The 26017-nt window shown below is 39.8% G+C and overlaps 1 protein-coding gene across 2 annotated transcripts in view; it reads left to right on the top strand.

The window, feature by feature from the left end:
* Nucleotides 1-26017, top strand: part of dennd11 (DENN domain containing 11) — a 45799-nt gene that overhangs the window by 13359 nt on the left and 6423 nt on the right. Inside the window, exons 4-8 of one of the 2 annotated variants that reach the window (XM_059978169.1) lie at nucleotides 3226-3388; nucleotides 5070-5208; nucleotides 5731-5859; nucleotides 16671-16821; nucleotides 17898-17966. In XM_059978169.1, the coding sequence (XP_059834152.1) occupies nucleotides 3226-3388; nucleotides 5070-5208; nucleotides 5731-5859; nucleotides 16671-16821; nucleotides 17898-17966 (651 nt within the window). The remainder of the gene's footprint in view (nucleotides 1-3225; nucleotides 3389-5069; nucleotides 5209-5730; nucleotides 5860-16670; nucleotides 16822-17897; nucleotides 17967-26017) is intronic. The other variant, XM_059978170.1, reaches the window with a different exon arrangement.

The raw sequence follows: 26017 nt of genomic DNA, 5'->3' as shown, positions 1-26017 counted from the left end.
CAATCACTTCATGCGGATGATTTCCCAACCAATTGAAGAAAATAATGTAGCAAAAGGGAGAACAGCTTTCGGTATTGTTTAAGGGATCCAAGCTAACTGAAATAAATGAGCCCTCCTTTAAATCACATAGTAGACCTTTGTTTAACATTGACACCAGTACATTGTAAACGGTTGCCTCAAATTGTAAACATAAGGATTGTAAATTGTAAAATTGTAAACATAGATCAAATCTCTCACTGGTAGAAATATTTTAATGAACTATAATGTACGGCTAATGGATTGAGAACCATTTGTGACAGGCAGAAATGAATGTAAACAGTGGTCACTCACTTAGCAAAACTATGAAATGCCAGGAGTTGCACATTTTTATTTTACAACTCCTGGCATTTCATATTCTTTGCAAAGTGAGTGAGCCCTGTTCCCATTCATTTCATATCTTTAAAGATTTTGAGCAGTATCATTTTTGGCCATGAAAGATTAAACTTTTCCCTCCATGTGTTGAATGACGGTGCTATCAATAGAATAGAATTTTATTGTCATTTAACATTGTAGAACAATTCAGAGTGGCAGAGACAACTCTATGTGAATTTCGTGGACTTTGAAAAGGCTTGATACCATAGGGAGAGTCTCTGGTGAATTTGCAAATCATACAGGATACCTTCCAAAATTGTCTAGCTTATTCAGAGTTTCAATGCTAATTTCACCTGCACAGTTGGGGACTGCAGTTTGCGCTTTGAAGTCAAGACAGGAGTCGGGCAAAGGCTGCATCACGACAACGATATTGTTTAACCTATTGACTGGGTTATGAGGCAAACAACGAAAGATAAGCAAAGAGGCATTAGGTGGACTATTCTCTACTTTAGAAGACTTTGACTTTGCAGATGGCCTTGCATTACTGTCTCATAAACACCAGCACATACAAGAAAAAACTCAGTGCCTGTGTACCTTTGGTGGACAGGTTGGACTCAAGAGTTAGCCAGAGTTAGCCTGAGACCATAACCCTCTAAATGTAGAGTTCTCCTCCTGTCAAGGCATATGCCATTGACTTACCCAGCATCAACCTGGGCAGCATCATTTGGCAGGATGGTGGGACCAAGGATGACATCCAGTGAAGACTCAACAAAGCTAGAAATGTCTTCAGATCAATGAGCAACATATGGGGATCAACCAAGGTGAAGCTGTTCCAGAGCTGTGTTCTGTCCAACTCTTGTACGAGTCAGAATGCTGGTGCACGACAGAGAGCAACCTTGCCAAGCTCTCATCATTTTAGGGGACCTTTATTGCGCTCCTAAACCCCAGCGGCATAACGTGCAGCAAGTTATTGCCATTGCTCAAGATGACAAGTTTGCAATGCTACTCCAGTCCGTGCAAAACAGATATTTACAATGCATGCAGTCAGGCTTAATTTTTTAAAAAAATCACTTTTATGTGCAACAAGTGACTTCGATAGTCCATTAACACTCAAAGGCCATGGGCACATTAGGGTGTAGTATTATTCAGCTGCACAACAGCCTTCAGGAAGAAGCTGTTTTTCAGTCTTATTGTCTTGGCTAAGATGTTTCTGTATCTCCTACCAGATGGTAAGAGATTGAACAGATGTTGTCCAAGATGGTATGGGTCTTTAATGATGTTAGGAGTGTGCTGTAGGCATTGAAAATTGTTGATTTTCTCCAGGTCTTGCCTAGTTTCACTGTCTGTGTACAAGTAGTGAGAGGTCCAAGATCCAATTACAGGTTGTTGTGCCGAGACCTAGATTGTGGAGCTTGATAGTCAACTTGTTTGGTAGTATGGCGTTAAAGGCTGAGCTGTAATCAATGAGAAGCATCTTGAAGTAGGTGTCTTTGTGCTGCAGGTGTTCCAAGGCAGTATGAAAGGTGATAGATTAACTGAAGATGCCATTTCTATTTGCAAAAAAAACTAGTGCAGGGTCGAGGTTCCCCAGATTACCTCTTTGATGTGGGACTTAATCATTCCTTCTAAGCACTTGGCAACCATGGATCTGTAATCATTAAGACATGTTGCAGTTGACATCTTGGGGATTGGTATGAAGATTGATGCTTTGAAGCATGCCGGAACCATAGCCTGGCACATCAAAGGCTTGTGAATACCAGTCTGAACTTCCACCAACTGGTCAGTGCAGTCCCCGAGGACCCATCTGTCTGTGCTCCCTGGTGCAGCTGCTCTGTGTGTGCTGACTTTACGGACTAGATGCCTCACCTCGTGTATGTTCCTCCGTCCAATCTTAAGGCTTTCATCACTGGTTCCTTGTTGTCTTTATCAAAGTGAGCAAAGAAGTTGTTTTGCTCTTTAGATAGTTTGATGTCACCATGAGCAGAACAAGAAAGCTTTCCGTTGTAATCTGAAATGGATCTGATATCTTCCCCAAACACAGGATCGGTGGCATTACAGGAATATGTCTCAATCTACTTTATGTCTGCACTTGGCAGTCTTGATGTCTCTGTTATGATTTAATCTGATGCTTTGGCATCACCGGATTTGTAAGTAGCGTCACAAACTCTGAGCAGGTTTATTCTTCGTTGTTCATCCATGGCTTCTGGTTCGGGAATGCCTGAATACTTTTGGTACTGCTACTGATATATCTGAAGATTTCTGTGTTTCTTGGCCTTACTAGAGTAAAGAAAAGTAAATATCTTTTTATTTGTATTGTCTTCAGTTCATGGTTTAATCTTAATCTTGGTGCCAAAAAAGTTGTCCTGTTGACATTCAATTCACAACATGTATATGCCTATTCTGCTGTGCTGAGTGATTGTTAATGTTGATTCTCATGTTTGCAGAATTAGTCAGCCTACTGTTTAATGGCTATGGATTACATTAATTAGAAAACAGAGAATAACACAACCAAAATCCTGAAATTTAATACTTGTGCAGAGAGAATAGATTTTCATCAAATATTAGAGGAACATATGACCATGAATGAGTCAGATGTTTTGCTGTGATCTCATTCCGATGAGAGTTGTTTGCAAAATCCAAGCTCTAAAACCTTTATCTAAGAAAGGAGCATTATAAGCCTTTTTTCCCTGTGATTTTTGGTTAAAATCTGGACCCATTTATAAAATTTCTCAGTTGGAACTCTGAAACGAATTGAGTAATTTTTTTTTACTGGCAAAAGAGACAGAATTTTTTTAAATAGTCTGAGCCAACAGGCAAATTTCACAAAATGATAGAATCTTGAAATACTCATGGAATATATTGTAACTTTTACAGACATCAACTTGAAATTCCTGGACATTATGCACAATTAGAAGCTTTTTATGAGGACAAGAAAGGTATTTTACCTGTTGGATTGAGCAGCAAAGGAACCCCTACATCCATTCAGCCCCTTCACTGGTTGCCATCAGTTAACAAGTACATGTATCCAGAGATGAAGGTAACAAAATATATAGCTATTTCAAACATTTAGATAGGTTATTCCAAGGTGATGGAAAAGTAAATGGCTTGAAACATTTAAACAAAACAAACCTGCTAATATACCAACTCCTTATGTGAGACATTATTTATCATGCTGGTGCACATAGAGGAATGACACTTTAATCATTTGAAATTTAAGCCAACACTGACCCAAGTGTGTTACATTTCTATTCCATCAATAAAAGACTTCCTATACTAGTTCATACTAAAACTGATTTATCCCAAAAAAAAATTGTGGAGAATTTATATTCTTTCTCAGTGTTTGCGAGGAAAGGGTTTGAATGGTTTAAAGAATATTGTAACTTGGCCATTTAAGGTGACAGATAAATTTAGCACAAAAATGCAGCCTTTGGGTTTTGCTTTAATATAACCATGTTTTTCTTTAATATAAACATTAAATTGCATCTCTCATAGGCAGCAGATTTATTCTCCTTTATATACTTTTCGTTAAATGAGGTCTTAGAATAAAGAAAAAAGATGTATCAGAGCCATATTAAAAGGATAAATCTAATCCTACTGGAGGTTAATTACAAGTGAGTTTAAAGCAACATTCTGACATGGAGATGAGGTCTGGACACTTGAGAGGAAATAAAACAAGAAGAGATCAAATCTGAAAATTCCCCACGTTTAAAGCTATTAATATTAAAATATTTGTTTATGTCATCTGTGACAATCTATAATGGATATGAATAGGCATTCCAGCCTTTCCAGATCAATCTGGAGTCTCCTGGAATTGAACAAAAAAAAAAGACAAACCTGAAGTTATAAATAAAACATTCATAATAAGAAAGGAGTTAATAGCAAAAATAGAGATAATTGGACATGATCTGATAACCATGGTTGATTAGTTTAATAGTTTGCATTATACAGGTAGTCCCCGAGTTACGAACGTCCGACTTACAGACAACTTGTACTAACGAACGCAGTGGTTTAATTATTGGAATACATATGTTTCTTAAGTGTTTTATATGCATAGAAAGGTAAAATATATACTATATACTAAGACAAATGTTTGACTGACGCTAAATAATACTGGATGTACTTGTGCTGACTTCCGTACAAATCCGACTTAAAGACGGACTCAGGAACGGAACTTGTACATAACCTGGGGACTGCCTGTAATGTTCAGTGTTTTAGTGAAAGCATGTTAAACTCTAATTATTTAAAAGTTTTTACATGTACCTTAATGTCAGAGGGGGAAAAAGCCTTCAAAAATCACTCTCGACTCACTCGGTGATTTGAAGCATGACTTTTCAAGTTATAAGAATTTTCATGTGAGTTTTACAGCTCATTCTACTCGTATTACCACTCAAGAGCCTGTTGCCATTCGGGTGTTAAACTTTCCAGTGCTGCCAGGTTGGCCACCACTTCTAGATTAAGAAATGCTGGCATGGGGAAATAAATCATGGGTGGTTTTACCAGGCAGTGTTCTCCAGAGCCGTGGAATGTGGCCCATAATGTTTAGCAAATTGATTGTATTTGGAATCAATTGCAATCTGGAGAGGGAATTTCTACTTCAACTTTTGAGTATAAACACAGGTTCCTACTTGGAACACTCCTAGTCTATCCACGTTATCTATAAGTTTTACTCATTTCATAAAATATCAAGTAACACTGCTGAAATTCTTGTCTTCAAACAGATCACACACCCTGCAGGATGCATGTCACAGTTCATCAAGTTTTTTGGGGAGCAGATAATGGTCCTTTGGAAGTTTGCACTTTTAAGGAAGCGGATCTTGATTTTTTCGCCACCTCCAGTTGGAGTTGTCTGCTATAGAGGTGTGAGTTTTAAATAAGTTTGTCTTTTAATATAACTTATATTTCATTTTTCTTCAGCAATACAGTATCTATGAACAGATTAAACACAGACCATTTTACTGTTGTTTGGTCAATGTTTCTCTAATGCCGTTTATTGACAGGAAGACACATAATTACTACAAGGTACCTGACAACTTAATTTGGCAGAAACTTGGCAAACTTAAGTATGTCATGTTTAAGTAAGGCTGTCAGTTTTATGCAGCTAAATTGAGTCATTGGTGCAAATGTAATTCCTGGTCCTGATTTTCATTAAACTAAAATGCTTGGATATTGTCTCACATCTAAGCTCACAGCTGCTCAGAACCATCAGGGAGCTGAAATTTCATGTTTTTGATGGCCTTTTAGTGTCCCCTTTTATCACTGATTACCTTTCAAAATGTATGCTGCAATGTTTTATAACCATCCGTTCTTAATCTGTTTTAACTAACTTAACCAAGTTGTCTCATAATTCTGTATTTGTTTTCTCCCAAAATTCCATTCTAGTTTACTGTTGTTGTTGTCTGGCGAATGTTTCACTACCTGGGATTGGTGGAGTTCCTGAATCCAAACCTTACTTTTATATCAGTGTAGCAGACATAGAAACCCTGGAGAATGAGATGTCCTATGTAGCCTGTAAGTATTAACAAATATTCGTATCTGTCGACAGGCTATAATATTGTATAACAAGTGAGTGGTCGTCGAGGAGCTGTAAAGAGCAGGAGGCAGGGAGAAATAAGTGATGGGCCTGATCTCAACCTGTTCCTGACTCAATGCCAAATAAAATGTAATATGCTAGAAACACTCAGCAGGGCAAGCAGCATTTGAAAAGAGAAACCGAGTTCCGCTTTCAGGACTAAGAACCGTCACTAAAATAGTTCTGGTGACGAGTCTTGGGTCTGATCAGTTGGTTGTTTCTAGCAATTTTTAATGTCAGATTCCAGCATCTGCAGCTTTTTAAAATTAATTTTGTGGATATTTCTTCCTGGACCACCTTACTGCCTAAGTAATTTAAAATGGAATGTCAGTCTAGCTAAGGAGTGCATGTTTAGAATAATTCCATACTGAATGGTGTGCTTCAGGGATCTGTACTGGGTCCAATGTTGTTTATCATATACATTAATGATCTGGATGATGGGCTGATAAATTGGATTAGTAAGTATGCAGATGATACTAAGGTAGGTGGCGTTGTGGATAATGAAGTAGGTTTTCAAAGCTTGCAGAGAGATTTAGGCCAGATAGAAGAGTGGGCTGAACGATGGCAGATGGAGTTTAATGCTGTTAAGTGTGAGGTACTACATTTTGGTAGGAATAATCCAAATAGGACATACATGGTAAATGGTAGGGCATTGAAGAATGCAGTAGAACAGAGTGATCTAGGAATGATGGTGCATAGTTCCCTGAAGGTGGAATCTCATGTGGACAGGGTGAAGAAAGCTTTTGGTATGCTAGTCTTTATAAATCAGAGCATTGAGTATAGGAGTTGGGATGTAATTTGGTAAGGCCAAATTTGGAGTATTGTGTACAGTTCTGGTGACCGAATTATAGGAAAGTTGTCAACAAAATAGAGAGAGTACGGAGAAGATTTACTAGAATGTTACCTGGGTTCCAGCACCTAAGTTACAGGGAAAGGTTGAACAAGTTAGGTCTTTATTCTTTGGAGCGTAGAAGGTTGAGGGGGGACTTGATAAGAGGTATTTAAAATTATGAGGGGGATAGATAGAGTTGACAATGGATAGGCTTTTTCCATTGAGAATAGGGGAGATTCAAACAAGAGGACATGAGTTGAGAGTTGGGGCAAAAGTTTAAGGGTAACACGAGGGGGAATTTATTTACTCAAGAGAGTGGTAGCTGTGTGGAACGAGCTTCCAGTAGAAGTGGTGGAGGCAGGTTCGGTATTGTCATTTAAAGTAAAATTGAATAGGTGTATGGACAGGAAAGGAATGGAGGGCTATGGGCTGAGTGCGGGCCAGTGGGACTAGGTGAGAGTAAGCGTTCAGCATGGACTAGAAGGGCCAAGATGGCCTGTTTCCATGCTGTAATTGTAAAATGGTAATAAATTAACAAATAGAGCAGAGGTAGCTGAGAAGTGATGTGTTGTAGCTGCAGCACATGAAAGCTAATGGAATCTGTCGTGATTTATGATGACCATATCTGCAGCAACTGTTGGCTGCCTGGGGAAATTTGTTTCAGAGTTCTTAAGCTGGAATCCAAACTTCATTCACAGTGATATATCAAGGGCAAAGGTGTCCTTTTGGGTGAATTATGTTGAATATGATCATTGGCCAGGAAAAGAAATGTGTGACTGTAAAAGAAGTAAATCGAAGAAATTGGCATATAGTTCTGAAGAAGCTTTACACCTTGTCCTTACATGAAGTTTGATGTTTTTGCAGTCTTGTTTGACCAAGACTGCGGGAGGGATGTGCAGACTGTTTTGGGGAGTGATGTTGTGATTGAAGTTGGGGGAGAAAAGAGAAATGTTATAGGCGATAGTATAGTTAGGGCTAGGTGCTCTTTCCTCTGCTGCGAAGTAAAATTACCAAATATTTTGTCCCTAGCACACTGCCCAGTTTAGGACATCTTTTGCAGGCTTGCGAAGAACTTGGGAATGGGGAAGAAGGATCCAGTTGTGGTGATCCACATAAGCACTAATGATATGGGTAGGACTGGCAATGAGTTTTTGTTGAGGGATTATGAACACTTAGGGCAAAATTACAAAGCAAATATGATGAACCCTGGGTCAATAATTTAGCCAAGTGTAAATTGGCAAAAGGTAATTAAGATTATAGAAATGTTGGTGCTAAGATTTTGTAAGGAGAAATGGATTCTGATTTTTTTTTTATTGGGCATTGGTGCCAGTACTAGGAGAGGAGAGAACAGTTCTATTAGAATGGGCTGTATTTGCATCATGTCGTCACCAATGTCTTGGTGAATCACAAAACTAGGGCAATAGTTTGTGTTTTTAAGCAACTGCAAAGAGAATGGGAAGGTTAATAATTAAAAAGAAGTGTATGAACAGTAATACAAGTGACTGAAGGTCAAAGCATGATGCGTAAGAGGAGATATATAAGCAGAAGATTGTAGTAGGAACAGGAACTAGAGAAAGAATCTTAAACTTCAGGCCTTAACTTAGAGTACATTTGTAACAAGATAGATGAATTGTTTGGACAAATCAAATGAGTAAGTTGAGCTAATAGCTGTTATAGAGAGATGACTGGGCACAAACTCAGTATATAAGGTTCTTGGACATTCCAAATGAAAAAAGCAGGAAGAGTAAAGAGAGGGGGTTTGGTTCTTAATTTAAAAAGTGGTGACCAGATACAATGGATCATGATGTGAACTCTTTTTGGGTATAAATAAGGACGAATAAGGGAAAGAAGAGATCGTAATGATCAGTGGGCGGGGAAGTATGAAAGGTGAGAAAGAAGGTAACCGCAGTTAATATCGGTGGTTTTTAATCTACATATGAATTGGATTTATTAAACTAATGTAGGAGCTGGAAGAGGAATTTATAGGGTGTATTATGCTTTTTTTTTGGAGTGATAAATTGCAGGGCTCATCAGGACACAGGGTATTTTAGAATTTTTTGTATGTGATGAGGTAGGATTAATAGATTGTATACTTAAGATTCTTCCAGGAATTAACAAACATAACACTTTTATTCCAAATAGAGTTTGAAGCTGAACACCTTGGGTCCTCAATAAGCGTTTTCAATTTATAAAGACAATTTCAGGAAGAGTTCCTTTGTATCACTGAAATTGTCTTTATAAATCAGAGTGGACTAGGAAAATAGTTAAAAGAAAGGTCTGGATCAGTGGCAGATATTGGAAGAGCTGTTTGTGATAGATTTCTGTTCAACATTTCAAAGTTTAGCAGGAATTTATCACAATCAGAAAGGACTTGATGAGAAAGATAATGAATTGTTGGCTTTTTTGCAAAGTTTGCAGCTGACATGAAGATAGGCAGAGGGGAAGGTAGTTTTAAGGAAGTAGGCTACAGAATGACTTGGACAAATTAGGAGAATGGGCAGATGGACTACAGTCTTGGGAAGTGTATGGTTATGCACTTTGGTAGAAGAAGTGAAAGGGTTGACTATTTTCTAGTGGAGAGAAAGTACAAAAATCTGAAGTGCAAAGGGATTTGGAAGTCCTTGTGCAGGATTCCCTAAAGATTAATTTGCAGGTTAAATCTGTGGTGAAGAAGGGAAGTGTGATGTTAGCATTCATTTCAAGAGGACTAGAATGTAAAAGCAAGGATATAATATTGAGATTTTATAACTCACTGGTGAGGTCTCACTTGGAGTATTGTGAGCAGTTTTGGGCCTCTTAGAATGGATGTACTGAATCTGGAGAGGGTTCAAAGGAGATTTCACGAAAATGATTCCAGGATTAAAGGGCTTGTCATATGAAGAGCACTTAATGGCTCGGGGCCTGTACTTACTGGAATTCAGAAGAATGGATGGTGACCTCATTGAAACTTGATGAATGGTGAAAGCCCTTGATAGAGTGGATGTGGAGAGGATGTTTCTTATAGTAGGAGTGTCTAACACCAGAGGAGACAGCTGCAGAATAGAGAGATGTCCTTTTAGAACAGAGATAAGGAGTGATTTCTTTAACTGGAGAGTAGTGAATATGTGGAATTTGTTGCCACAGGCAGCTGTGGAGGTCAAATCTTTAAACATATTTAAGGCGGAGGTTGATAGGCTTGATTGGTCAGGGCGTGAAGGGATATTGGGGGGGAAGCAGGAGATTGGGGCTGAAGGGAAAAAATGGATCAACTATGATGAAATTGGGGAGCAGACTCAAAGCCAAATGACCTAATTCTGCTCCTGTATCTTATGGTCTTATAACTATCTACAGATAGCAGAGTAGGTCAAGGAAACTGTTAAATCTAAATCCTAAATATATAAAGTGGCAAGGGCTAGTAGTAGATCAGAGGATTGGGATATTCTTATTTGAACCAGCATTTTTTTTTGGACCAAGAAGTTAATAAGATTGAAGAAATTAATAAAGTACATTTGAATAATGGCAAGATCTTCAACGGAAATTTAAAAAGAAGGGGGTAGTTCACACAAGTGTGCGACTGGGAAGATTAATGATGGGAAATGGCAGATAATTTACACTAATAATTTGGATCACAGTATAGAATTTTTTTTAGATATTGCAATGATAATTGCTGGGCTATTTTCAAATTGTAATAATCCCCGTGGTAAGGGACAAAATATTGAAAGAGGAGGAAACTAGTTTCCAACACCAAATGGCTCGCATCCAAAGAATTAATGGAAGGCCCATTGATTTGAAATTTTCCAAAACACATCGAGCTCTAAGAGGGTAGCAGTGAATTGCAAAACACAATGAACAAGAAAGGACAAAGCAATAAATGGGAAATGAAAAGAACAAAAGGACCAAGTTTAAGCTACCCAACTTCTCAAACCTGTTCCATCATTCAGTTTAATCATGACTTGTATGCTTCAGTTGTCAAGTCCTCCCAGTTCCCTAGTCTTTCAGAAAACTATGTACATCTATTGTAAATAGTTCTGACGATCTAGCCTGCACAAATCTCTGAGATATTTTGCATACTTTCTGCTCAAGGAATTTTTATGCATCTTGGTTTTAAATAAATTATCCTGTAATTTTATCCTCTCATTTGAGATTCTATTAGTAAAAACATTTTAAAATATTCCATATTGTGCCCCATAGGGATCCTTTGTTTCAGTAAGATCACCGTCATTCTTCTAAACAAATATATATAAGGCAATCCCTTCATCCCAGAATATCAGACTATACTCTACCATTGATATATTAACCTATTTTTCAACTCTTACCTTCAAGAAAATCCAATATGTTATTTGCCTTCTTAATAACTCACTACGCCTAATTTGGAATTTGTGTGCAAGAACCCAGGTTACTCTATACTTTGATCTGTAGATGTTATGCCTTATGGTAGATTCTTTTGCTGAAATTCATATCCTCACTTTTTCCACATTAAACTTGATTTACCAAGTTTTCACCCACTCTCATATATATGCCAGTTAGCTGTTGTAGGGAAGATGCTGCAGTAAAATAGCTAGTCAGTTTAGAAAAGTTTAATGATATCAAACCAAGTCAACATAATTTTATGAAAGAGAAATTGTGTTTGCCAAAATTGCTAGAGTTCTTGTGAGGATATTACAAACAGAGCTGACAGAGCAGAACTAGTAGATGTGCTGTATTTGGAAAAGCGTCTTTGTTGGACTGGAGTGCCTAAATATCTGTTACAGAGTTGTAGAGTCATAAAGCAGAGAAACAGGTCCTTTGGCCTAACTGGTCCCTTTTGACCAAGGTTCCCATCTGTACTGGTCACATTTTCTTGTGTTTGGCCCTTACCCCTCTAAACTTTTCTAATCCATTAGACTTGTCCAAATGCCTTTTGTACTTGTCTCAACCACTTCCTCTGACAGCTTGTTCCATATTGAGCACCCTTTGGGGTAAAAATGGGTGCCCCTTAGGTTCCTATTACCCTCTTACCTTCAGCTTATGCCCTCTAGTTCCTGATTCCCCAGAGGGAAAAAAAGACAAGGTCATTAACCCTATCTGTGCCCCTCATGATTTTATCTGCTCTTGATTGGAAATTACTTGCTGTCATTGTTAATAACTTGTGGCGGTGAAAGAGTGTAAGGTATTCAAATGTTCATGATGAAATGAAACTAGGTGGATGGCATGCTGTGAACAGAGTATTTGCACTATGGACCATGTTATTTAATGAGTGCTCAAGAACTTGGCATGTGAAGTTCTGTATAGGAAAATGATATCATGCACTTTGGAAGGAGGAATAAAAAGATGGACAATTACCTCAATAGCGAATTGTAAGGAAAGAATTAAATGTGATTCCTCCTTGGTATATACTAAAATAAAATGGTAATCTTTAAGACAAAATGGTATAGGCTTAGAGTGGGATTGTTTTGAGCAATGCAAGAGAACCAGTCCACAATAATGTTTTGAGAAAGTTAAGGGAATAAACGTCTGCACCACAATAGTGGATAATGATGAGAAGTGTGTTTGGCGAAGGTGAGATCATTGTGTCGGTGCTGTTACCAAATGCATTGGAAAGTACTACGTAAGGGGTTTTGAAGGGTATAAAAAGGAGTGATTCCTTTGTGAGAGAGAAAAGAGGAGGGTGAGGAAGAATCCTCTCTAGACTAGAGCTAAAGTTGGAGAAGGTAGGGACAAATATGTCAAGAGGGTAAGAGTATGTCGAGAGAGAGAGAAAAGGCTGTGTGAACATTTGTCAGCATTCTGCAGGTCTGCTCATTCAGTGGATAATAATTATTAGTTACTTTTTTGTCCTGTTTATTAATTATTTGTTTTCCTTTTTATATTGCATGTTTTATATAATTCTAATACAGTGATATCTTGTAATTTAACACGTGTACAGTGTCTGCTTTGTTTGCAAATGCATATGCAGGTGCCTGTTGCTGAATCAGGGAAGAACACAGAACAGATTTTAAAATAATTTTCGTTCTAGATTTGGATTTGTTGGCAGGATTCACCACAATGGGTACTCTGTTTCACAAACAATATGATGTACCCATAGGCATGAACGGGTATAGTTTTGAGGCAGTGGCCAGTACAGCATATTGTCCACGTTACCCTCCCACTTGTTGGAAGGCTGAGATGGAAAACAGTTGTGGTCATGGTAGCCACTGTACTAATTAAGATAGGATTTCCAGAATGTGAGGAGAGCAAGGCTATGGCTTGTTGAATCTTGCTGTGTGCTTTGGAAATGGTATTTGACAGGTATTGGGCTTCAGAGCAAAAGAGAGTCTACCCTTAATGAGGAAATGGGAATTCTAAAACTGCAGAATGTCATCTTAACTGAATCATTTAAATCTGCCGACAAATGAACTGACAAAGCTGAAACCCAGCAAACCACCCTAACATGTAAACAGCTTGAAGCACAGCAGGAAGATTGGGCAAAGATGTTGGATCGCGTCCTGGATCCCATCAAAGTGAGGCTTTTAATGGTGGGTTCTCGACAGCTGGGATGATGATGTATGGTATTGTGTCAACAGTCAGTATGGTGATCTCCCACCAAGGTATGAGCAGAACCTTATATGTGAGAACCCAAAAGTATGAACTCCCAGTAACAGTTCATAATCATAGGATCACAACAGTGCTAGGAGGTGGTAGGATGTTACAGGAGGAAATAGTAACTAGGGCAGGGAAGTGTGGAAAAGGGATCCACGTTAGATAAGTATGTGTAAAGGAATGAAGAATGGAAGAAAATTTTGCTGCTTGGTTAGCTCAGTTGCTGGCATGGTGCATTTGGCCCCTTTCTCAACAGAAAGTGTAATTAGTAATAAAATGCAGAACAATAATGATGACCTTACAGATTTGTTCTTGTGCGTTCAACTTGTGTTGATGATGGAGTTCAACCCAGATAAGTGTGAAGTGGTTCATTTTGGTAGGTCAAATATGATGGTGGAATATAATATTAATGGTAAGACTCTTGGCAGTGTGGAGGATCAGAGGGATCTTGGGGGTCTGTGTACATAGGACACTCAAAGCTGCTGCGCAGGTTGACTGTGTTTTTAAGAAGGCATACGGTACATAGGCCTTCATCAACCATGGGATTGAGTTCAAGAGCCGAGAGGAATTGTTACAGCTGTATAGAACCCTGGTCAGACCCCACTTGGAGTACTGTACTCAGTTCAGGTCACCTCACTATAGGAAGGATGTGGAAACCATAGAAACGGTGCAGAGGAGATTTACAAGGATGTTGCCTGGATTGGGGAGCATGTCATATGAGAATAGGTTGAGTGAATTCGGCCTTTTCTTCTTGGAGCAATGAAAGATGAGAGGTAACCTGATAAAGGTGCATAAGATGATGAGAGGCATTGATCGTATGGATAGTCAGGCTTTTTCCCAGGGCTGAAGTGGCTAGCATGAGAGGGCTTGGAAGTAGGTATAAGGGGATGTGAGGGGTAAGTTTTTTACGCAGAGTGGTGAGCATGTGGAATGGGCTGCTGGCGACGGTGGTGGAGGCGGATACGATAGGGTCTTTTAAGAGACTCCTGGATAGGTACATGGAGCTTAGTAAAATAGAGGGCTATGGGTAATCCTTGAACATGCACTTGCAACACAGTGTGTCAGACAGAGTGGTCAGCAGCACTGGGGCTCCACAGGTCACCATCTATACATCGGACTTCAACTACAACACAGAAGCCATCTTCAGAAATTTTCTGATGACTCTGCCATAGTTGGATGCATCAGCAAAGGAGATGAGGCTGAGTGCAGGGCTACAGTGGGAAACTTTGTCACATGGTGGGAGCAGAATCATCTGTAGCTTAATGTGAAAAAGACTAAGGAGCTGGTGGTGGACCTGAGGAGGGCTAAGGCACCGGTGACCGCTGTTTCCATCCAAGGGGTCAGTGTGGACATAGTGGAAGATTACAGATACCTGGGGATACGAATTGACAATAAACTGGACTGGCCAAAGAACACTGAGGCTGACTACAAGAAGGGTCAGAGCCGTCTCTATTTCCTGAGGAGACTGAGGTCCTTTAACATCTGCCGGAAGATGCTGAGGATGTTCTACGAGGCTGTGGTAGCCAGTGCTATCATGTTTCCTGTTGTGTGCTGGGGCAGCAGGCTGAGGGTAGCAGACACCAACAGAATCAACAAACTCATTCGCAAGGCCAGTGATGTTGTGGGGGTGGAACTGGACTCTCTGACGGTAGTGTCTGAAAAGAGGATGCTGTCCAAGTTGCATGCCATCTTGGACAATGTCTCCCATCCATTTCATAATGTACTGGTTAGGCACATTCAGCCAGAGACTCATTCCACCAAGATGTAACACTGAGCCTCATAGGAAGTTATTCCTACCTGTGGCCATCAAACTTTACAGCTCCTCCCTCAGAGTGTCAGACACCCTGAGCCAATAGGCTGGTCCTGGACTTATTTCCACTTGGCATGATTAACTTATTATTTAATTATTTATGGTTTTATATTGCTACATTTCTTCACTATTCTTGGTTGGTGCTACTGTAATGAAACCCAATTTCCCTCAGGAATAAATAAAGTATGTCGGTCTGTCTATCTGGTAATTTCTGAAGTAAGTACATATTCAGCATGGCATTGTGGGCCAAAGGGCCTGTATTCTATGTTTCAATGAGGGTTGATCCCTTTGTGGTAGACTGGGGATAGCAGGGTACACGTTAGCACACTAGATGAAGGAATTGCAATGCTTCGAGCTATTGTTAATCATATGGGCATTTATCATAGAATGGGGTTGGATCGTTTGGTTGAGAAGATATCCAGTCAGGGGCATATAAGCAGAATGGTTTAATACGTGTCCATACATTTAAAGAGAACCTTCCGATGGCATGTGGGATAGACCATGGGTGAGTCACTGGATAGGATGGAGGTATTGAAGAAGATTAACAACATGAAAACAAGTGTCAAAAGTTTTGAAGTTGAAGGGATGGGACAAATGTGGAAAAGGAGACTTGGATGCTACTGTGCATAAAATAAAACACATGCAGACAAAGCAGGTAATTAAGAAAGCATTTAGCTTATTGACCTTTGTAATTAGGGATTGAATCTTAAAAATTGCTAATCATTATTGCAATTGTATAAATGTTGGTAGGGTTGTGTCTGCTGATTTAAGAAAGAATATTCTAGCAGTCAGAAGAAATTCTAGGTTAATTTGTAGGATGAGAAGGTTGAATTTTTGTGCCGTATTTTTGAAAGGCATACAAGATCCTAAGTAGGTTTCAGCAGGTTAGATGTTGTGTAATCTTTTAAAATTAATGTACTTGGAAATTTCTTCTCAGAGTGTGGTGACTCTGAAATTATCTACTGAATTAATATCTGAATTAATCACATATTAATTGTGAACGCAAGCAGGCTTTTTCCACTGAGGCTAGGGGAGAAAAAAAAACAGGACATGGATTAAAGGTGAAGGGGGAAAAGTTTAAAGGGAACATTGGGGGGGGCTTCTTCACACAGAGTGGTGGGAGTGTGGAGTGAGCTGCCAGATGAAGTGGTAAATGCAGGCTCACTTTTAACATTTAAGAAAAACTTGGACAGGTACATGGATGAGAGGGGTATGGAGCGATATGGCCCAGGTGCAAGTCAGTGGGACTAGGCAGAAAAATGGTTCAGCACAACCAAGAAGGGCTGATGGGCCTGTTTCTGTGCTGTAATGTTCTATGGATCTATTAGGAACTGAGAGCTATGTGGAACTGGCACAGAAGAGCAGGTGAGGTCTGGAACAAATCAACCATGATCAGATTTGAATGGTGGAGCAGGCTTGAGGGGCCAAGTGGCTTCTGCTCCTATTTTCTTGCATATAATAACATTTATTTTGCTTTGTTTGATCAGAAACTGAATTTGATGAAGAATTTAAATATCTTGTTCTAAAAGGACACCACTTTATATAAGTCACTTGTGTTTTCATGTTTTAAGGCACAACGGAAAAGATATTTGAAGAAAAAAAGGATTTGTATGATGTTTATATTGATAACCAAAATGTGAAAACTGACCATGAGCATCTACAGCAACTGCTGAAAGTTAACAATGCTGATAAGGACAAATACCGGAAGCTCAATGACCAGAGGTAAACTCAGTACTTTTGCAACACCATCTTCATGTCTTCCTTTCCTTAAATCTGATGCATTGGGAAATTTTAGAACTGTATTGCTGCCCAAGTGAAAGCAGGAGGTTTATATGGATACTGTTAATGGGTACTTCCCTCATTGGACAAAGTTGTGATTAACTGTTTTTTTGAATGGCTAAAATCTTTGTGGTGAAGATACACCAAAGGTATGCTCGGCAACAATGAAGAACAAGCACCTCCATGACGGGATCATGTATCTGGAGGAAAACACAAGGGAACAATGTTGGGTATGCTGTTCCATCCTTCTAGCTGGAGTCTTGCATTTTGGTTATTGGCAGAGAAACCTTTGAGAATTGCAGTAGGGCATCCAGAGATTGGACACCCTATATCCACAAGGTGGACAGTGTCAGTCTTCTGTAGTGCCTCTACCTCATCAAAACTACCTGTCCCTCCACCTATCTTCATATCATTTGCATCAGTCTTCACTGTGGAAGACACTGGCAGTATGGTGGAAGCTCCAGGTGTCAGGGAGGATGAAGTGTGTGAAGTTACCATAACTAGAGAGAATACTATATTCTGACATCATATTTGATCAATCGGAATGAACCACCTCACACTTATCTGGGTTGAATTCCATCTTTGTCCACATCGTAATTAAAGCTACACTGAAGTCTGGACACGAATTGTCATGATGTTATTCTTGTGTGCCATTTAATAGCATTGTCGGTGACCCCTTCCCCTTGATGACAGATGGTAGGTGGATTGAACAGTAATTGGATGAAATCATTGTCCTTTTTTCTAGATTTTTAAAAATTTTAGTAGATGTTTTTGTTGTAGCTGTTTATAAATGTCATATTAAGTGAACTGAATTAGCTGAAGGTTGGGTGATGGTGGTATTTAGGACTGGGCTGATATCCACTATTCCTATGACTAAAGATGATGCTGTAATTTATGCAATAAATGAACTTTTCCATTTGAAATCTTGTTGAAGTTTATCCTGCCAAATTAGATTTTGCATGTGCGTGTCTGCTAAGTGAATTGTGGTAGCTATAAGCCATTTTAAATCTTTCCAACAGACAAATGCTGCTTTATTCTCAGGAGGTGGGGGGAGATTGCAGCACCAATGAAGAGGACCTGTTCATTATGTAAGTAATTATCTTTGCACTAGGGGAGAGTAAAGAAATTTTAGACCTAATAGAGCTTTGACCAGCAACCAATCTGGACATTAGAAGTTTGAGAGGAGATGATTTCAGCTACGCTGTCCGAATAGATAAAGGGAGCAGCGTGTCGCCGCAGTGAAATTGATCTTTGACCAGCAACCAATCCGCATTTGAGATTGATTAGCAACAGCAAATTAAAGGAAGGCAGGGCAACTGCAGTGGCCATCATCTGAGTGGATAGAGTCCGAGTGGTGAACTTGAGGGCTTTTTCTCTTCGAGGCTACAGCAAAGAGGGGCTTCAGTCAGAGAAATCAAAGAAACAAAAGTATCTAGGTTTTCTTCCTTCCCTTCTTTATTACTGCTCAGCTATGACAGTAGAGAGTCCAGCCAAGATAGTGGAATGCTCCTCTTGTAGGATGTGGAAAGGCAGGAAGACCTCCTGACCACTCAAACTGCAAGAAGTGCACCCAGCTGCAGCTTCTAATAATAAATATGTTAAGAAGTTAGAGCTGGAAGTACTTGAACTCCGGACTACTTAGAGGGAGAAAGGGTGATAGATAGGACATAAAGAGAGGTAGTTACACTCAACGTGCCAGACACAGGAAGGAAAGGGGTTAAGGAACCAGTACAGAGTATCCCTGTGGTCATCCCCCACAACAACAGGTCTATCACTTTGGATAATGTTGGTGGGTTTGATCTGACAGGAAAGTCACAGTTGTCAGTTCTCTGGCGCTGGGTCTGGCTCTGTGACTCAGAAGAGATGGTGGGGCGGCAGAAGAAGAGGCACACTTTGGTGATAGGGGATATGTTAGGGTGGTGGGAGGTTCTGTGGATAAGAACAAAATTTCCTGATGGCATGTTGCCTCCCAGCTGCCTGGGTCTGGGACATCTCGGATCGAGTCCTGACCATTCTTAAGTGGCAGGGTGAACAACCATAGATTGTGGTCCACTTAGGTACCAATGACGTGGGTAGGACGATTGACGAAGAGTTCAGGGAGTTAAGTGTTAAGTTAAAGGGCAGGATCTCTGGGATTGACTGGATCGAAGTGGCTGGATGGGAGATGCCAGAGAGTAGTTGTGGATAACTGTTTGTCAGGTTGAAGGCCGGTGACTAGTGTTGTGCCTCAGGGATCTGTACTGGGTCTGTAGTGTTCTCGTTCGGCATGTAAGTTAACGCGGAATTAAACACCGAGATAAACCTTTATCAATAACGACAGGATCACAGTAAGATTAACCATTTACTGTTCACTCTTCCACATTGACGTATGGTGAAAACTGTTGACAAAACAATACAAGATTTGTACAGCATTTGTTTCCTTCTTGATATTACAAATACATCGTAAATACTTGCAAAAGTAAAACTACAACAATTACATTACATTAAAGTGCAGCATCCAGTCAGAATCTACCTACGCCATTGACTGCTTTAAATACACTTCAATGCAAACTATCCGCAACTCTTTAACTAACGAAAACATAAACATTATCGGCCGTCGTTACTTTTAATGGGATCAGCGTTAACATTTTAATTCAACATATCAATTATCTCATAACTCACAGCATTGCTTTCACAATGTTTCTGGTGCGTAGACAGAAAACTTTGCTGCTGCTTGCTCGCACATGTATTTTCCCCCCACCTTTCCGTTTTTTCCAAACCGGTATTTTCCCACAGGACGCGGCGAAACCGGATGTGACGTCATCGCATGCCGCGATCTCTCGCAGACAACTTTAAACAATCCTAACTTTAACTAGAATGCTAACAAATGAATTACTAAACGAAAATATTATAACTAAACAACTGCCATAAAGGCAGCACAGGGTCCAATGTTGTTTGTCATATATATTAATGATCTGGATGATGGGCTGGTAAATTGGATTAGTAAGTATGCGAATGATACTAAGGTAGGTGGCATTGTGGATAATGAAGTACGTTTTCAAAGCTTGCAGAGAGACTTAGGCCAGTTAGAAGAGTGAGCTGAAAGATGGCAGATGGGAGTTTAATGCTGATAAGTGTGAGGTGCTACATTTTGGTAGGACTAATCAAAATAGGACATACATGGTAAATGGTAGGGCATTGAAGAATGCAGTAGAACAGAGTGATCTAGGATTACTGCTGCATAGTTCCCTGAAGGTGGAATCTCATGTGGATAGGGTGTTGTATGCTGGCCTTTATAAATCAGAGCATTGAGTATAGGAGTTGGGATGTAATGTTAAAATTGTACAAGGCATTGGTAAGGCCGAATTTGGAGTATTGTGTACAGTTCTGGTCACCGAATTATAGGAAAGATGTCAACAAAATAAAGAGAGTACAGAGAAGATTTACTAGAATGTTAACCTGGGTTCCAGCACCTAAGTTGCAGGGAAAGGTTGAACAAGTTAGGTCTTTATTCTTTGGAGCGTAGAAGGTTGAGAGGGGACTTGATAGAGGTATTTAGAATTATGAGGGGGATAGATGGAGTTGACGTGGATAGGCTTTTTTCATTGAGAGTAGGGGAGATTCAAACAAGAGGATATGAGTTGAGAGTTAGGGGGCAAAAGTTTAGGGGTAACACGAGGGGGAATTTATTTACTCAGAGAGTGGTAGCTATGTGGAACAAGCTTCCAGTAGAAGTGGTAGAGGCAGGTTTGGTATTGTCATTTAAAGTAAAATTGGATAGGTATTTGGACAGGAAAGGAATGGAGGGTTATGGGCTGAGTACAGGCCAGTGGGACTAGGTGAGAGTAAGCATCCGGCACAGACTAGAAGGGCCAAGATGGCCTGTTTCCATGCTGTAATTGTTATATGGTTATATGATTGTGATCTCAGGATTGATACCAGTGCCACGTGCTAGTGAGGCCAGAACTAGGAAGATTAATACGTTTAATATGTGGCTCAGGAATTGGTGTAGGAGCGAGGCCATAAGATTTTTGGATCATTGGGCTCTCTTCCAGGGAAGGTAGGGCCTGTACAGAAAAGATGGTTTGAACCTGAACTGGAGGAAGGTCTTTTAATACTGCATGGTGGAGTTTAAACAGAGGGATGGCTGGATCAGTTAGTGGAGAGGTAAGGCAAAGGTTGGTAAGACCTCCAACAAAGTCAGAAATCAAAAGGTTAACCATGGTGTGACTAGTGTCCTGAGCTGATTATATTTTAATGCAATAAGTATCATAGGAAAGGCAGATGAACTCAACTAGTGAGGCATCATGGGTAGAACTGAGAAATAAGAAAGGCATGACCACATTAATGGGCTTATATTACAGACCACCCAGCAGTCCTAAGGATTTAGAAAAATAAATTTGTAAAGAGGTCAATGACTTGCAAGAAACATAAGGTTGATATTGCAGGTGATTTTAACTTTCCACATATTGACTGAAAATCCCACACTGTAAAAGGATTAGATGGGATAAAGTTTGTCAGATGTGTAGGAAAGTTTCCTTAATCAGCATGTAGAAGTTCCAATGAGTGAACATGCGATACTGGATCTGCAATTAGGGAATGAGTTAGGGCAGGTGTCAGAAGTTTGTGTAAGGGAACATTTTGCATCCAGTGACCACAATGCCATTAGTTTCAGACTAAATATGCAAAGAGATAGGTCTGGTCCATGGGTTGAGATTCTAAATTGGAGAATAGCCAATTTTGATGGTATTAGAAAATGATCCAGCAAAGGTGTACTTGGAAAGTGAGAGGCCTTCAGAACGAAATTTTGAGTACAAAGATTGTATGTCCCTGTCAGAATAAAAAGCAAAGATAGTAAAAACAGGGAACCTTAGTTTTCTAGAGGTATTGATACCCTAGTTAAGAGTAAAAAGGAGGTGCATAGCTCATATAGGCAAGCAGGAACAAATGAATTGCTTATGGAGTACTAGAAATGCAAGAGAACATTTAAGAAAGAAATCAGGAAGACTAAAAGAAGGAATGAGGTTGTTTTAGCAGACAAAGTGAAGGAAAATCTTAAGGAATTCTACAGGTATGTTAAGAGCAAAATGACAAAAAGAATGGCTTTCCATATGTGGAGCCAAAACAGATGGGGGAGATGGTAAATGCATTCTTTGCATCTGTATTTACTCAGGAGACTGATACAGGGTCTGTAGAAGTGAGGTAAAGTGGCATCAAGTTCATGGACCTTACAGAGATTACTGAGGAGGAGGTGCTTGCTGTCCTGAGGAATTGGGTAGATAAATCCCCAGGGCCTGACAAGGTGTTCTCTTGGGCTCTATTCAGGAGGCAAATGCAGAAATTGCTGGGACCCTAGCAACAGGACAGGGATAGCCAATAATTTTCTGCTGTTTAAAAAAGACTCTAAACATAAACCAGGAAATTATGGGCCAGGGAGTCCGATATCAGTTGAGGGAAAGTTATTGGAAAGTATTCTAAAGGACCGGATTTAAGACCATGAAATATAGGAGCAGAATTAGGCAATACAGCCCATGGAGTTTGTTCCACCATTCCATCATGGCTGATCCCAGATCCCACTCAAGCCCATACACCTGCCCTCTTGCCATATCCTTTGATATCCTAGCCCAGGGGTGGGCAAACTTTTTGACTTGTGGGCCACAAAGGGTTCTAAAATTTGACGGGGGGGCAGACCAGGAGCAGATGGACGGAGTGTTTTGGTAATACACCTCATAAGAGAAAATAAAATATCATGGGATATGTAGAAAACATGTGCTTTAATTTCAATTGAAAATGAACAAATGCATTACAACAAAATATCTGTCTTTGGAGTCCCATGGTATTTAGCTATTTATTGAAATGACTTTTAAAACACTGAAAATTAAATGAATAAAATACAGCTTTTTTTAATAGTAACAGTTATTATTTTAAAGCACTGAAAATTCTGTTATCTTTCAAGATATTATCATCATCACTCTCCTCCTGACTGTCTTTATTTCAAAAACGGTAGGAGATGCAGGTCTACTTGTCCTGCTCCTTCTTATTCAATTGTCCCCTGTGCCAAAACTCAACAACGACCAGCACAAGGACAGAACAGTGACAGCGCGCCAGTATGCGGAGTGCGTTATTTGATCTGGAGCGCATTTTTTATTTTGAGAACGTACGTGCACCTGCGCACTACTCATGTCCAACACTTAACAGAAGTGACATGTAACATGTAAGGCTTATTGAAAAAAATATTTTCAAATGCATTTTTTACATAACACAACAAAGAAACTTATTTTTAATTTCAGTGGGAACAGTGTTGTCGGTCTCCCTTTTTAGCCGGCGCATCAAAGTCTGGATTTAGTTTGTTGCGGCGATTCTCAGGATGGATCTGAGGTGTTGGTCAGTTAACTTAGATCTGTGGCTGGCTTTGTTGATGTTCATGACGCTGAACGCCTGTTCACACAAATAGGTCGAGCCGAACAAAGAGTAAAGCGCAAATGTGGAGTAATACGCTGCACCTCAACAAAGGTCAATGTATATAGCGTGCGTCATCTATTGGGAAAACGCCAGAATTGCGGGGAAAAAACTTTAACAAGGTTTATTAATATAATTTCATCAAGTTCTGCGGGCAGGATTAAAAAGCTTAACGGGCCGCATATGGCCCCCGGGCTGTAGTTTGCCCATGCCTGCCCTAGCCAGTCAGGAAACTTATCAACTTCTGCCTTAAATATATCCAGGAACTTGGCCTCCACTGTAGTCTGTGGCAGAGCATTCCACAGATTGTGGTTTAAAAAAAAATCCACTTTACTTCTGCTCTGAGTATTTCTGATATATGAGTATTTGGATATTCACGGACCGAATAAGGATAGTCAGCATGACTTAGTGCATGGCAGGTCATGTCTAACTAATAGTTTTTTGAGAAAATTACCTGGAAAGTGGATGAGGCCAAGGCAGTGGATGATGTCTTCTTGGATATTTGACAAAGTCCCACATGGGAGGCTGGTCAGGAAAGTTTGTTCGCTCGGCATTTGGGATGAGGTAGTAACTTGGATTAGCTATTGGTTTTGTGGACAAAGCCAGAGAGTGATAGTGGAGGGTTGACTCTCTGACTGGAGGCCTGTGACTAGTGGTGTGCTGCAGGGATCAGTGCTTTGTCCATTGTTGCTTGTTATCTATATCAGTGATCTGGATGATAATGTGATTAACTGGATCAGCAGATTTACTGATGACACCAAGGTTAGGGTTGTACTAAACACTGAAGAAGGCTATCATGGCTTGCTGAGGGAAAAATAGGTGAAAAATGGCAGATGGAATTTAATGTAGGTACAGTGGCATGCAAAAGTTTGGGAATCCCAAGAGCTTTGAGCTCTCAGAAAACTTTTACCAAGGTCTCAGACCTTAATTAGCTTGTTAGGGCTATGGCTTGTTCACAGTCATTGTTGGGAAAGGCCAGGTGGTGCAAATTTCAAAGCTTTATAAATACTCTGACTCCTCAAACCTTGTCCCAACAATCAGCAGCCATGGGCTCCTCCAAGCAGCTGCCTAGCACTCTGAAAATTAAAATAAATGATGCCCACAAAGCATGAGAAGTCTATAAGAAGATAGCAAAGTGTTTTCAGGTAGCCATTTCCTCAGTTCGTAATGTAATTAAGAAACGGCAGTTAACAAGAACGGTGGAGGTCAAGTTGAGGTCTGGAAGACCAAGAAAACTTTTGGAAAGAACTGCTTGTAGGATTGCTAGAAAGGCAAATCAAAACCCCTGTTTGACTGCAAAAGACCTTCAGGAAGATTTGGCAGACTCTGGAGTGGTGGTGCACTAATCTACTGTGCAGCGACACCTGCACAAATATGACCTTCATGGAAGAGTCATCAGAAGAAAACCTTTCCTGTATCCTCACCACAAAATTCAGCATCAGAAGTTTGCAAAGGAACATCTAAACAAGCCTGATATATTTTGGAAACAAGTCCTGTGGACTGATGAAGTTAAAATTGAACTTTTTGGCCGCAATGAGCAAAGGTATGTTTGGAGAAAAAAGGGTGCAGAATTTCATGAAAAGAACACCTCTCCAACTGTTAAGCATGGGGCTGTATTGATTATTCTTTTGGTCTTGTGTTGCAGCCAGTGGCACAGGGAACATTTCACAGATAGAGGGAAAAATGAATTCAATTAAATAACAGCAAATTCTGGAAGCAAACATCACATCGTCTGTAAAAAAAAACAAACAAAAAGCTGAAGATGAAAAGAGGATGGCTTCTACAACAGGATGATGATCCTAAACACACCTCAAAATCCACAATGGACTACCTCAAGAGGCACAAGCTGAAGGTTTTGCCATGGCGCTCACAATCCCCGACCTAAATATCATCGAAAATCTGTGGATAGACCTCGAGAGCAGTGCATGGAAGACGGCTCAAGAATTTCACAAAACTAGAAGCCTTTTGCAAGGAAGAATGAGCGAAAATCCCCCAAACAAAAGCTGAAAGAATCTTAGCTGGTTACAGAAGCAACTTACAAGCTGTGATACTTGCTGAAGGGGGTGTTACTAAGTACTGACCATGCAGGGTGCCCAAACTTTTGCTTTGGGCCCTTTTCCTTTTTTGTTATTTTGAAACTGTAAAAGATGAAAATAAAAAAATAATTTTGCTTAAAATATTAAATAAATATGTCATCTTTAACTTTATGCCTTTTGGAAATCAGGTCATCTTTTACTCGCTTAGCTATTCACAATATCAGAAATTTTGACATGGGGTGCCCAAACTTCTGCATGCCACTGTAAGCGCAAGGTTTTGCACTTTGGTAGAACCAACCATGGTTGATCTTACACAATGAATGTTAGGGCGCTGAGGAGTGTGGTAGAACAATGGGATCTGGGAATATAGGTACATAATTCATTGAAAATGGCATCACAGGTAGACATCGTCATAAAGAAAGCTTTTGGCTGAATGACCTTCATAAATCAATGTATTGAGTACAGAAGATGGGATGTTATGTTGAAATTATATAAGATGTTGGTGAAGCCTGATTTGGAGTATTGTGTTACCTACCTATAGGACAGATGTAAACAAGATTTGAAAGAGTGTAGAGAAAATTTACAAGGATGTTGCCAGGTTTGGAGGAAAGGTTGCTTAGGTTAGGGCTATTCTTTAGAATGCAGAAGATTGAGAAGAGATTTGA

This window comes from Hypanus sabinus, chromosome 8 (genome assembly GCF_030144855.1).
Source record: "Hypanus sabinus isolate sHypSab1 chromosome 8, sHypSab1.hap1, whole genome shotgun sequence".
Lineage (NCBI taxonomy): Eukaryota > Metazoa > Chordata > Chondrichthyes > Myliobatiformes > Dasyatidae > Hypanus > Hypanus sabinus.
Note: the sequence above shows the minus strand (reverse complement) of the source record. Positions and strands in the feature narration are given on the sequence as shown.